This window comes from Mycteria americana, chromosome 12 (genome assembly GCF_035582795.1).
Source record: "Mycteria americana isolate JAX WOST 10 ecotype Jacksonville Zoo and Gardens chromosome 12, USCA_MyAme_1.0, whole genome shotgun sequence".
In the NCBI taxonomy this organism is placed as follows: domain Eukaryota; kingdom Metazoa; phylum Chordata; class Aves; order Ciconiiformes; family Ciconiidae; genus Mycteria; species Mycteria americana.
Window position 1 is genome coordinate 7,142,670 of NC_134376.1, and position 13,638 is coordinate 7,156,307.

Sequence of the window (13,638 nt, forward strand, 5' to 3'; positions counted from 1 at the left end):
GCACAGGAGCAAAGAGGGGGTCAGCAACCTATGGGGCAGATGTAGCAGTGGAGAGCAGTGGAGTGGGAGTGGAAGGAGGCAGTGGGAAGGGGATGTGAAAGAGGGTGATGTGGCAGGATGGGGGGTGGCGAGTCCTAGCATAGCTAAGTTTGGTCTAAGCAGCTTCCCCAGTTGTTGGGCTGCTCTTCAGCAAGGCTGTGGTTATTCACGCAGGACTGCACAGGTTGCCTGAGGCTGAGGCCTTAATGTGAAAGTCGTTTGGGGGACAGTAAGGTCCAAGTCAGACTCTGAAACTCCTGGCTGGGGTTGAAAAGTAAACGTCTGCAGCAACCCTACAAAGAAGACAAACAGTTCCATCTTGGCGAGGCTTTCTCCAATGCAGTTCCTTCGCCCTGCAGATGAAAGCAGTGTGTTTACTTGATGGAAGGATCAAACTAGAATATTTGCCATGGACACGTTAGCATCTGAGATGTTGCAATGGAAGCAGGAGTGAAACCTTGAAACGCTCCAGAGCATTTCGGAGCAGCAGAGCCCATGTTGCTAACTGGTACAGTGTGCCTGCCTGCTCTTTTATCCCACAGCTACCTGCAGCAGCAAGTCACAGCCATGTTACAGAGTTATTATGCATTCATGATGTCCCCTCTCCTCTCCTTAGTCCTTCCAACACTCTCAGCATCTTTAACCCTTTCTCTTTGAAAAGCAGCCTGATAGAAAAATGCCACCTCCTCCCAAAGTGGAATGGTTTGAAACTCACTTTTCCTGTGGAATTTATCCTAACATCCCACTTTTACAAAAGATTGTGTTTCTTCTTTCCTACCCACTCTTTGTGTTAGATTCCCATCCCTTGCATGATGGTCCCTGTGCGGGTGAAGCACTTGGTGGACAGTGAGAACTGGCTTCCTAACGTCAGAAGTCACTGCTGAGGGGCTGTGGTTGGAGCACATTCTGGAATCCCTTCAAGCCGTCCTTTCAGAGGAACAGCTGGAAAGTGTAAGGTTGCACGGGAGGATTTGTAGGATTCTGCAGGAAATCTCCCTTTATAGTACTTACAGGCTCCTGCAGTGCTGGGATTTGTTAAACTCCCACCAAGACCGCTCCATCCAGCTGTGCCCTCTCATAATGCACGCTGCTGCAGCCATGGAGGGCATGGGCTGGGGGCAGGCATTTCTGGAAATGAGCAACCTTTGGAAGCATTTACAGCTGTCGGGAAGGCAATGTGTAAATGATATTTCTTCTTTTAGGATGGCTCAGGGGAGAGTTTCTGATATCTAACAACTGTTCCTACCATTAGCTCAGTTTAAGTCCCAAGGGCGTTGGGTTTATGAGCCTCCAGGGAAACAATGTTAATCATATTTTGCAGGAGAAATTGAGATTAAAAAAAAATAAAAGAAAAAGTTTGTGACTTGACCAAAATGACAGACAGAGGTGGCGTCAGGATGCCAAGTGCTCTGTCATCTCCCCTAACCACGGGGCTGTGCTTCTTCCTCTAAAAGAACAAGTCTTGCTGGGAATCCTTGGGAGCTCTTAAAAGTGCCGCTGGAAGAATCACCATCCAAAGTGATTTTTGGGAACAATCCAGGGCCTTGGATTTAAGGTTTCACAGTGTGAGTAATACAGTTTGGTGTACTCTGTCCTGTATTGGGTCTCTGCTGGCTGTAAGACCCAGCCAAGGTGCAAGGCTTATTGGGACTCTCTTCCTTGGCTCTGGTGGGCAATAGATGAGGTCTTGCCGAGACCCATCGACACGTGGGATTTGCCTCAAGACAGGACTTGAGGGTCCCTGGATTGTACCCTCACTTCAGGAGAGCTCACAAAACCCTGGGCATAGCTATGCTGGCAGCCTCACCAGTCCTGTCTGGTTATCCACCTACTCCTGACAGCTTTGAGGCATTTTTCCACCTTCTTTTGGATGCAATATATCTCTTTATCTTCTCTCCTGTTGAACCTTTGGGAATCAACCCCTTCAGAGGTGGGAGAGGTGTGCTCTGAGAGCAGCCGTTTACCTGGATGCAGAATAATTGACTCCATTCAGTTGCCCGGTTGCTTATTGACTGAGTTCAAGGCAGTACTTAGCCATGAAGACCCCATTAGTGTATATTGTAATAAAACGGTCCTGCCATAGCCTCAGCTCTGCAGATCAGCCCTTTAGTTACCTGTGGAGAAGGGCAGGAAAGCCTCTCTCTTTACAAAATTCCCTTCAGCATCAAGGAAGTGGTTGGGGTTGAACTGATGTGGTGTCTCCCATTGCGTCTTATCCAGCAGCACTGAGGTGAGCGACGGGATTACAATTATACCCTGGAAGGCATGAAGGCACAAAAGATAACAAAAGTGCTCTGTTTTGGTTCATTTTGTGATGCAGACTTTGGTGTCCTAGGAGATTTGCTCCACCTGGGGTAGGTGGAGACCCTGAGTATTTTATCCCATCAGCCAGCAGAGAGAGAGGTCAGTGAGATTTTCCCAGCAGTGCCGAGGACTGAAGCCAAACCCCACATGGTGCTGTGAAAACCTCAAGCAGAGGGTCAGATCCTGTAAATTCCCTGGCAGATACTTCACTGTGCAGATGGCATCAAGGAGGTAAACCAGGGTCATTTGTGCAGTGAGGAAGTCCTGAACATGAGAGGGACTGAACTGAGTCCTACAATACCAGTCTCTCTGGACTCAACATAGTCGCTGGAGAGGAAAAAACTCTTCCGGGGGTGATTTTGGATGCTTACTTTGGGCTTCAGTCCTATAATTCCCTCTAAAGAAACCAGTCTTGAATGGCAGTGGCAAAAAATGAGGCTGTGTTCCTGGGCTGGAGCAGGTACCTACCTTGGGAAGGAAGTAGCCCCTGAAGTGGGTGTCAACAGCAGTGCAGCGGGGAACGTGGGGCAGGAGGGTGATAAACCTCTGCACTTCATGTAGTACCGCATTTGTAAATGGCATGTTCTTCCGATCCTCATACGTGGCCCAGCTTCCAGCTTTGACAGTTCTCCCAATCTCCTCCTGCACCTTTTCTGGAAGGAACAAACACAGTTGGATTCCAGCAAGGAAGCCAGTTCCCAATTAGGTTTTGGGAAAAACATATTTTTCCAGAGTCTGGAGGGAGAGGATTCTTAAAACGCCAGCCTGCGTTTCCCCGCTCTATTTCTAGTTCAGGCATGTGGACAGGTTGTTTCTCCAGCATCATACTTCGATCTCCACTCATCCTCTCTCCCAGCAAGGCACAAGGCCTATTTGGTTGTGACTTTGATCAGCATCTAATTGCATCAGGAGTTCATAATAATAAACAGATGGGATTCAGCTCTTAAGGCAAAAGAGATCCTGCGGATCTGAGGCCAGGCCTCTCCCCTCCCCATATCTGCCATGCCAGGGATGGAGCGTAGGTGAAAGGAGCTCACTTTGAATCTCTGGGTATTTCATCATCAGCAGGATGGCCCACTGGAGCGTTGTGGCGATGGTCTCCGTTCCCGCCATGACCAGGTCAAGTATGGATGCTATTAAGTTGTCATCGTGGAAGAGGCTGTCTTTCTTGTTTTTCTCCTTGAAAAACACAAGTGGTAAGAAAGGTCTTAAAACTGTCAGTCTCAGTATTCAGCAAGCTTGGGAAATACTGCATAGCCTATGACACTGTTGACTATGATCTTCTGTTTGCGAACTGGATGATAAAATAGACCTACTAGATGATAAAATAGACCTGATCTTGAATGCACAGCATTCACCAAAGATGGGAGCACCAAAGATGGAAGCTTTGGAGTGGAGTTTTGGTTCAGCATCCATCTCCACCCAGAAGCAGGCTGAAGTCCAGGGCCATATGCCATTCACAGACTCAGCCTCATAGGTTTGGAAAGAATTGTAGAATCATAGAACCATTTAGGCTGGAAAGGACCTTTAAGATCATCAAGTCTGACCGTTAACCTAGCACTGCCAAGTCCACCACTAAACCATGTCCCTAAGCACCATGTCTACACGCCTTTTAAATACCTCCAGGGATGGTGACTCAACCACTTCCCTGGGCAGCCTGTTCCAATGCTTGACAACCCTTTCAGTGAAGAAATTTTTCTTAATATCCAATCTAAACCTCCCCTGGCGCAACTTGAGGCCATTTCCTCTTGTCCTATTGCTTGTTACCTGGGAGAAGAGACCGACCCCCACCTCGCTACAACCTCCTTTCAGGTAGTAGTAGAGAGCGATGAGGTCTCCCCTCAGCCTCCTTTTCTCCAGGCTAAACAACCCCAGTTCCCTCAGCCGCTCCCCATCAGCCTTGTGCTCCAGACCCTTCACCAGCTTCGTTGCCCTTCTCTGGACAGCACAGGGGGACAGCCAAGTACAGGGGCACGATCACTTCCCTAGTCCTGCTGGCCACGCTATTCCTGATACAAGCCAGGATGCTACTGGCCTTCTTGGCCACCTGGGCACACTGCTGGCTCATATTCAGCCGGCTGTCAGCCAGCATCCCCAGGTGCTTTTCCGCTGGGCAGCTTTCCAGCCACTCTTCCCCAAGCCTGTAGCGTTGCATGGGGTTGCTGTGGCCCAAGTGCAGGACCCAGCACTGAGCCTTGTTGAACCTCACACAGCTGGCCTCGGCCCATCGATCCAGCCTGTCCGCTTCCCTCTGTAGATCCTTCCTACCCTCCAGCAGATCAACACTCCCACACAACTTGGTGTTGTCTGCAAACTTACTGAGGGTGCACTAGATCCCCTTGTTCAGATCGTTGATAAAGATATGAAACAGAATTGGTCCCAGTACTGAGCCCTGGGGAACACCGCTTATGACCAGCCACCAACTGGATTTAGCTCCATTCACCACCACTCTTCGGGCTCAGCCATCCAGCCAGTTCTTTACCCAGCGAAGTGTACGCCCGTCCAAGCCATGAGCAGCCAGTTTCTCCAGGAGAATGCTGTGGGAAATGGTGTCAAAGGCTTTGCTAAAGTCTAGGTAGACAAAATCCACAGCCTTTCCCTCATCCACGAAGTGGGTCATAGAACGAGGTCAGGTTAGTCAAGCAGGACCTGCCCTTCATAAACCCATGCTGATGGGGCCTGATCACCTGGTACGTGCCGTGTGATGGCACTCAAGATGATCTGCTCCATAACCTTCCCCAGCACTGAGGTCAGGCTGACAGGCCTGTAGTTCCCCGGATCCTCCTTCCAGCCCTTCTTGTAGATGGGTGTCACATTTGCTGACCTCCAGTCAGCTGGGACCTCCCCGCTTAGCCAGGACTGCTGGTAAAGGATTGAAAATGACTTGGTGAGCACTTCCACCAGCCCCCTCAGTACCCTTGGACGGATCCCATCCAGCCCCATAGACTTGTGTGTGTCTAAGTGGTGTAGCAGGTCGCTAACCATTTCCTCTTGGATTATGGGGGCTTCATTCTGCTCCCCGTCCCTGTCTTCCAGCTCAGGGGGCTGGGTACCCGGAGAACAACTGGTCTTACTGTTAAAGGCTGAGGCAAAGAAGGCATTAAGTACCTCAGCCTTTTCCTCATCCTTTGTCACTCTGTTTCCCCCCGTGTCCAATAAAGGATGGAGATTCTCCTTAGCCCTCCTTTTGTTGCTAATGTATTTATAGAAACATTTTTTATTGTCTTTTATGGCAGTAGCCAGATTAGGTTCTAGCTGGGCTTTGGCCCTTCTAATTTTCTCCCTGCATAACCTCATGACATCCTTGTAGCCCTCCTGAGTTGCCTGCCCCTTCTTCCAAAGGTCATAAACTCTCCTTTTTTTCCTGAGTTCCAGCCAAAGCTCTCTGTTCAGCCAGGCTGGTCTTCTTCCCCGCTGGCTCATCTCTCGGCACATGGGGACAGCCTGCTCCTGCGCCTTTAAGATTTCCTTCTTGAAGAACGTCCATCCTTCCTGGACTCCTTTGCCCTTCAGGACTGCTTCCCAAGGGACTCTGTCAACCAGGCTCCTAAGCAGGCCAAAGTCTGCCCTCCGGAAGTCCAAGGGAGCAGTTCTGCTGACTCCCCTCCTTACTTCTCCAAGAATCAAAAACTCCATCATTTCGTGGTGGCTGTGCCCAAGGCAGCCTCCAACTGTCACATCACCCACAAACCCTTCTCTGTTCACAAACAACAGGTCCAGCGGGCACCTTCCCTAGTTGGCTCGCTCACCAGCTGTGTCAGGAAGGTCTCCTACACACACTCCAGGAACGTCCTGGACTGTTTCCTCTCCGCTGTATTGTATTTCCAACAGACGCCTGGTAAGTAGAAGTCCCCCACGAGAACAAGGGCTAGTGATTGTGAGACTTCTCCCAGCTGCTTGTAGAATATTTTGTCTGCCTCTTCGTCCTGGTTGGGTGGTCTATAACTGAATCCCACCGTGATATCTGCCTTGTTGGCCTTCCCCCTCATTCTTACCGATAAACACTCAATGCTGTCCTCACCACCGTCAAGTTCTAGACAGTCAAAACACTCCCTAACATACAGGGCTACCCCACAGCCTCTCCGTCTTTGCCTGGTCTCTCCCCTGTACAGAAGGAGATTCAGCTAATCCTAGCTCTGAGGGACTCCTCCTGCCCAAGGGCAGATTCGAATCCCCAACAATGTTCAAAATGACCTTTCAGGCCATTTCTGCTGGGCTTTAGGACTGTACTGACCCTTCCTCCACATAACCTTAGTGCCTAAGGTTAGCACAGATCCAGTTGGAAAGAAGAAAGAACTCAGAGCCCAAATATTTTGTGTTGAATGAAATCAACTGATGTGTGAAACTGCAGAGTCTCTACTAAAGTAAGATGCAGGGCAGGGCTAGGACTTGTACTGATGATTTATCATTCAAGTACTTTAAGTGTATCATTCATCTTGGAGCAACAGTATCAATGATTAATTGATTTGTTGTTGTGAAAAGAAAGGCAGAGTCAGCTTTCATGTGAATTCATGCATTTCCTACTAGGAGAAAGCTCACATTATTAGCAGGGCTATTTCAGGAGTGGACTGAGACAGTGGCTTTCATATCTTAATTTTGAGAAAAATCCCTGCAGTAAATTACACCAACTGTAAGAGACTGGCATCTGATTTCAATACCACTAGAATAACAGCATGGATTTCAATAGGTTTACATGACATGACTGAAAGCAAGACTCAGCAACTGTTTTAGCTAGAAAATCCAAAGGAGACATTGTGAAGTCAACAGAGCTAAGCAGTCAAATACCTCTTGTTGCTTGAATATCAGTGCATCAATGTAGCTCCTCACACTGTTCTCATTGATATCCTCCCTGCTTGCCTTCATGTATTGCCTTAAAATGACGCGCACATCTTCTATTTTCCCAAGCATAATCTTGTGGGTTTTGAAAAGAAATCCAAGGAACGGGTAGAAATTGAAATACTAATGAGGAATTAAAAAAGAGAAGCATTAAGTCTGCAGAAATATCATCATGCTGAAACAGCTTCTTCCTAAGGCATGACATATCAGTTGAGTTTTGTCTTGTAGTATTAGTATCTTAGCATCCCAGGGACTTCCCGGGCAGATTTTCATAAGGGAGGGCTTCGCACCCTTTGAGCCTTTATTTAGTACTACGTGATTTTAAGCATTTATGCTGTTCTGTGGAAATAGATCCTCCACCAGTAACAGCCTGGTCATCCTCTCAGCACAGCTCGGGCTCCAGTGTGCCAGGCCAGCAGTCAGTTTAGATCAGTATGAGACTGGTTGGTTTTTTCCAACATCAGTTATGAAGGATGGGGTATGATAGTTTGAAGATAAGCGGAGTTTTCCTGGTACTCTCCAAGGAAGCACTTTTAATGCAGCCTGTGAAATCTCACTCACTTGGACATCAACACTGAATGTGCCTTTTTAGAAAGTGCAGCAAAGGCAAAGAAAGCTTAGATGGTGCGATTATGTTGAAGAAGCCAAAAAAAAAAAATCTGTGGAGCTAAAATAACCATAGTTCAATTCTCATTTTAGCTCCACACAGATGTGCAGGATGGTTCAAAAGGAGAGTAGCAAAGGGGAATCTGGCTGCACACTTGAAGTGACCAAGGTGGTAGGACAGGAGAACTGTCACCTTTTAGGTGTCATGGCTGGTTCTGAATATTTGAAAACTGCTGAACTAAATTCTATGGTTTGTGTGGCTCACAAATGTAATATGCCAGTGTAAAAAAATGTTAATCTGTGGGACAGGTTACTTACACTCAAATACGGAGATCCCAGAAGAATCATAACTTCATCTATGAGTCTTAAGAGAGTGAGAAATGTTGGGTCCTTATAGTCAAACCTGTCCCCAAACAGCATGATGAAGGTGATGTTGATTGGAGCACAGTTGAAGGACGTCAGGCTAAAAGGTTCCCCTGCAATGGGAGGAGGATGGAAACGTTAGCGAGAAGTTGCAGCAGCAGTGACGCATATGAGGCTGTACAGCACTGTGATGGTCTCCAGCTCACCTTTGAAGGATTTGATCATCTCAATAAGGAAGTGAAGCTCCTCGAAAATTCTCCCTTCTATCATTTTTTTCCCCATGCCAAGGTTGCGCATGCTGGATACAGTGAACCTCCGAGTTGTTCTCCACAGCTCCCCGATAGAGAAGAACAGACCTGGGGAGGCCATGAGACATCACCGCTGGGCTCATGCATGGAGGAGCCCCACCGCACAAAACAAAATAGGGGACTGGATGAAGAGGGATCTCCACAAGCGTTTCTGCTGCCCAGTTTCCCACGGATTTGGGGACTAAGGATCTCCCATTTCTGTGCGTCCCATCCCTGTATCCTCTCAGCTCCATTCTCCCAGTCTCACTGAGCCTGTAGTTTGGGAAAAACAAGCTCCCACCCAACCCAGTCTGCCCCAGCCCTCTCCTCAGTGCAAGGTAAGCAGGTATGGCTTTCAGACCAGTACTGGTTGGCTGTAGAGCTGGGGAGAGATGTTGGTCTAAGTCAATCACGCAACCTTTCTGACCCTGTTTGGTTGCAATTCTAGGGCCTCAAGCAACAACCTTGTATCTTTGAAGCGTCTCCCTTTGTCCTATTCCAGTCATAAAGATATTTTATCTGTGTGAAATGGGATAATTCAGTCTCCTCAACCCTGGCCAGTGCTGAACTGTTTTATGGAGATTCCCAGCAACACTGTATTTCCAGCAGTGGCAAAAATACTATCATTTTGTAGAGGTCACTGACCTCATGCCTTGATGATCACTAACACCACCAAGCAGGGATGGGTATTTCATCCCATCAGAGTGTTGGAAATAGCAAAAGAAAAGATTGTGTCAATAATCCAAAGACTACCTCAGATTGTCTCAATTGAAAAACCGGATTCCAGCACTTCACATCTTCATCTTGGCTGCAAGGTTTTTCAATGTGTTTGCTTTTTCTAGAATAAACACTATTTTAGAGCCATGTAGTTTTAATTCGGAAAACAAAACTTCTTTCTCTAAAAATGTCAAAGCAAATTTCTAAACTCTATTTTTAATTTTTCTTTAATTTAGGCACCTTCATGTGGATAATTAATTTTCTGCAAACAGTTTCGGAGTCAACAAATTGGCATTTTCTGAAGAAAAAAATGTTTCATTGGAAAATTTGTGACCATTGTTACTTAAGAGCCCCTGTGAATTAACAGCTTTGGGTCACCTCTAAGTGGCTCAGACTTGGGCTGAGAAGGTAAGTGTGAAAGGACTTATAGTGCAATACTGACAGTCTCCCACAGGGATATTTTACATGTAAATGAGCTCTGAAAAATGCTTTTCTCCCCATCGATTCCTTTTCCTTATGTAGCGATAAATTCATCTATTGATATTATGGCTGGATAATTTAATTTCTAATTGTAATCCCAACTTCAGCCTGTGACCAGCATATAAAGCTGCCTTTTGGATGCTCAAAGCTAAAGCCTCAGCTGAAGCAGAGGGTACAAAAACAAGGCAAAAAGTCCTCTGAAATACTCAGTTGCCCTGGAAAAACCATGAGGTTGGTTGTGGGGGCAAATTTCCAGCCTCAGCCTATTGCTTCTGCCTGAACCTGTTTCACGTTGTCCACCTAAGAGCTTTTGTGGGGAGGCAAGGCATGGGGGACTGATGATGTCCAAAATTGTGGCACCTGGCAGTGGGAGAAAGGGAAAATCCCTACAGCTCCGAACAGCCAAACCAGTTAGTCCAAAGTCCCCTGAAACCGTGGGGAAGGTTTGTAAATGTGGTGGTGGTGGAGAGCTGCTCTCATTGATGTCTTACAGAAGTTAACCCCAGAATTACCACGGTGCCTTTAAAAATCCCACTCCTCACCCTCGAACGTTTAGGATACGGATCGGCCGCAAGCGCATTAGCAAAAATGATGGTAGTGAAAAGCCAGGAGGCATTGCGTGAAAGCGAGGAAAGCCAAATGTTTTCTGTTGGCTTGGCTTCAGAAGGGTCCAAGGGGGATGTTTAAAAGCCGGGCTCCGGGGAAGCACAGTTAGGCTGGCACTAAGCAACGGTGTCGTCCCTCCCGCCCGCCCCCGCTCATTTCTCTAGTACCGTTTCCATTCTGAATTTGGTCAAATATTGGGATGGATGGTCTGTCTACAAACTCCTCTGTGTAGTTCACAAGCGCCTCCCGCACAACTTCGTACCCGGTCAGGACCACAACTTTCTGGAACCCAAAGTGGAGGGTGAAGATGGGGCCGTATTTTTCCGCAAGCTGAAAAAGAGGCGAGCTGTGATGGTCAGGAAGAGAGGGAGTGTGCACGGGGCAAGCACCCGTGGCTTTCTGAAAGGACATACGACGTCCCGGTGCCCTGCTGGGAACGGCTGCGGAGCCGCTACCTGCAGAACAGCGCCTGTGAGCCAGAGCTCATCACGGTCAAACACGAGGCATTTGGTACAGATGCCTGGCTGGCATTCGTATGGATTTTAGGCTTCTTGCCATGAAAGAACCCCCACCCCCATCAGTGCATTACTAATCTGGTTTTGCTGTTAAGGAGAAAGTAAATGAAAAACAAAAAAAACCCACCTAGAGTTAAAGACCGAACCTCAAATGGCAACACAAGTTGGCAAACCAGAGAAAGACGAAAACAGAGAAGACATTTCAGTGCAGATAGTGATTGCTGTCACACAGGAGAGCTTTGGTACAATGCTCCTCTCATACCAAAGCACTCCTGCATCCCTAGATCAGAGGAGCTGTTTTTCCCACGCCAGGCATTTAGTTTGCCCTGGATGACCACAAATTGCAAATCCATGCCCCTCTGCTCGGACCTGGCTTTGGTACCTAGAGCTCAGCCAGGCACAGCAGGGAAACCCATGGCAGGAGCAGAAGGCTGCCCGAACCGCTGGCTGTCCCCATGCTTGTACATAAAATGATGCTCGTTTTGCACTGAGAAGGCTCTTGGAGGTATCTTTGCCAGGACACAGAGAGACTCGTTCACTGCCATGTGCCCCAAGATAAAGTCTCTGCAGCTCCCCACCACAGCTGTGCCTTGTCAGCAGCTTACAAAGGCAACACAGTGCCTCAGGGGGCTGAAAATCCCTCCAGGAGCACGCGGTCCTGCTGGCACGTCCTGTGTGCGTCCCTGGAGCTGCTGTGCTGTGCGCAGATCCCCGCTCCTCTTTGCCAAGGAAAGGGGTCTGCGTAGAGCGAGGCAGGCTGATGGGGGAATCCACGCTCCGTAAGGACCGTCGTGAGCGTGCCTGCTGCTACATGCCTGCATTTTACAAGGGCGAGACTGTCATGCCCCCCCAACCCCTGCCCGTGTATCTCCTCGGTGCTGCATCGGGGACCGGGGCAGGCTGACTGCTCCTGCCTACCTCCACCCCGCTGCTGCAGCTGCATCTTGCTCCTCAGCAGCTTGAGAACAGCACTCAGGGACAGCTGAGAAGAGCGTGGGCTGGGCTGGAGCAAGGTGATGGGAAGCCACAGTCCAAATCTGCTGCCTAAGCAAACACACGGCGTATGTGTGGAGCCTCAGCCGTGCCGGGTCCACCGGCAGCTTTTGCAGAGGAGAGGGGGGCATCCCTCTGTGCCCTGCAAACACTCCCATCAGGGCACCCAGCCAACAAATGCTGGTGCCTGCCGCTCAATGCAATCACCATTTTTTTGTTCTCTGTGCGGTGAGATGGAGGGATAACCCCTCTGGAGTAATCCTAAAGTAAAGGCAAACACAGGCAATACCAAATACAGCCTAGCAGGTGATGAAAGCATGCGGAGGTAATTCCAAACCGCCATTCAGAGACTGCAGCAACGCCTGCCCAGCCCTGCTGGGTAAACTGACCCCAACCCTGACACTGCCCATCACAACACCAGGTGCTGGGAGCCTCACCCCACGGCACTGCTAACCCACCCCTCGGCTGCTCCCAGAGACCCGGTGCTACGGGTGCCGTGTCGACGCCTGGTCGGAACTGCCGCTGTTTGTCTGTTTGTCTCTCCCTGACCCTAGCGCAGGTCGGTCCCCAAAGGGTGCTGCCTGCTAAAGCGAGGAGGGAGCACTCAGCAGCCTGACATAAACGCCCGGGGCTGTGCCAGCCTCGTCTTGCACCGAAGAACAGTTTACTACCATAAGTGGGGTAAGTTGTCTTAATTACAGGTTAATAGAATATCTTACAGGCTATTCATCTTGGTTCCTTAGCGCAACTTTTCCATCCCTCTCTTGTACTGCCGTCTAGATTTTAACGCGTATCCAATTCATCAAGAGGGAAGTGGATTTTGCAACGGGCATCTGGATTTGGCCACCTCCGAAGCAGTTTTGGGGTCACTCCATCGTGGAATTCCCCTTGCCAGTTCTCCAGGGCGGAGGGGAGGGAAGCAATTTCTTTCCATGTCAGTTATGTCCTAATGCTTTAAAAGATTTCTGGGTGTCCAAGCTGTCTGTCAAATTAATATTTCAAATCCCACAAGCATTATATACTTCATGTACATCATCACAATTCCATGAAGAAATCCCATATTACCCAGAGGTCCTTTTTTAATGGTTGATCGCTCATAAATGACATTGCATCAACACAGACATTGGCTAGAAGAAGCCCAGAAAAATATTATAAAGCAATTTTCATACTTTTACAATTTAGTTTGAATTAAAAAAGACAAAAAGTTCTCACTGATATATCCCAGGCAGCTTTAAAATGCATGAGGGTCTGGGTTTGGGGGGTTTTGTCCTACCTTCATTAGTGATTTATCTTGCCTTCTAAGATCCACCAAGTGCAGGTTACCAATGATCGGAAGAGGAGTTGGACCAGGAGGAAATTTAAAAGCTGAATTTTTATAGCCGGTTGAAAAATAGAGTACAGCTAATAATAATGCTGCACACAGCAGACAAATTAATGCAGGATCAGAAATAAATGAAATTAAAAAAGACATTTTTTTAGTAATAATCTGTTTTTTGGGGCGTTAGAAGCAATAAAAATGCAGTGGCACTGTTCAGTTTCTGCCAGCTGGCTTTCTGTTTGCTCTCTGCGATTGCTACAAGCACTCGATTCTTATTAAGGTTTGTAGAGTACCTAAATAAATACTGCATACTCCACCCTCTTTAAACACCTCAGAGAATGTGGTCTAAGCAGTTTGCAAAGCCTGTCCAGAAGTAAAGAGAGTTTCAAATTACAAACCCATGCATGTGTGTGCAAGAACACATACATGGGGAAAGGTGCTTGGCATTCCTCTATAACCTCCTCCTCCCCCTGGGACCTCAAGGTCCTTTATTAGCAGAACTATGACCCTCCAAACACTCCTCTGACACAGGGAAATAAAAAGGTTTGTCTGAATCCTGTTAGAAACCTCCAAA

The 13,638-nt window shown here is 48.1% G+C and overlaps 1 protein-coding gene across 1 annotated transcript; it reads right to left on the minus strand.

Moving 5' to 3' along the window:
- Window positions 1-201: 201 nt before the first annotated feature.
- On the minus strand, window positions 202-13,217 carry LOC142415838 (cytochrome P450 2W1-like). The gene is made up of 9 exons (XM_075514658.1): window positions 13,020-13,217; window positions 10,406-10,568; window positions 8,355-8,504; window positions 8,104-8,261; window positions 7,129-7,302; window positions 3,381-3,522; window positions 2,812-2,996; window positions 2,154-2,295; window positions 202-392 (listed from the first exon to the last, which is right to left on the minus strand). The coding sequence occupies exons 1-9, from the start codon at window positions 13,215-13,217 to the stop codon at window positions 202-204; spliced, it is 1,503 nt and encodes a 500-aa protein (XP_075370773.1).
- Window positions 13,218-13,638: the final 421 nt, after the last annotated feature.

Excerpts from the sequence above, each read along its gene's own strand:
- LOC142415838 (XM_075514658.1), bottom strand. The coding sequence starts at position 13,217 with ATGTCTTTTTTAATTTCATTTATTTCTGATCCTGCATTAATTTGTCTG. Across the intron at positions 7,303-8,103 it reads TGGGATCTCCGTATTTGAGT|TATTTCAATTTCTACCCGTT; the intron begins GTAAGTAACCTG and ends ATTCCTCATTAG. Across the intron at positions 2,997-3,380 it reads GAAATACCCAGAGATTCAAA|AAAAGGTGCAGGAGGAGATT; the intron begins GTGAGCTCCTTT and ends TGTTCCTTCCAG.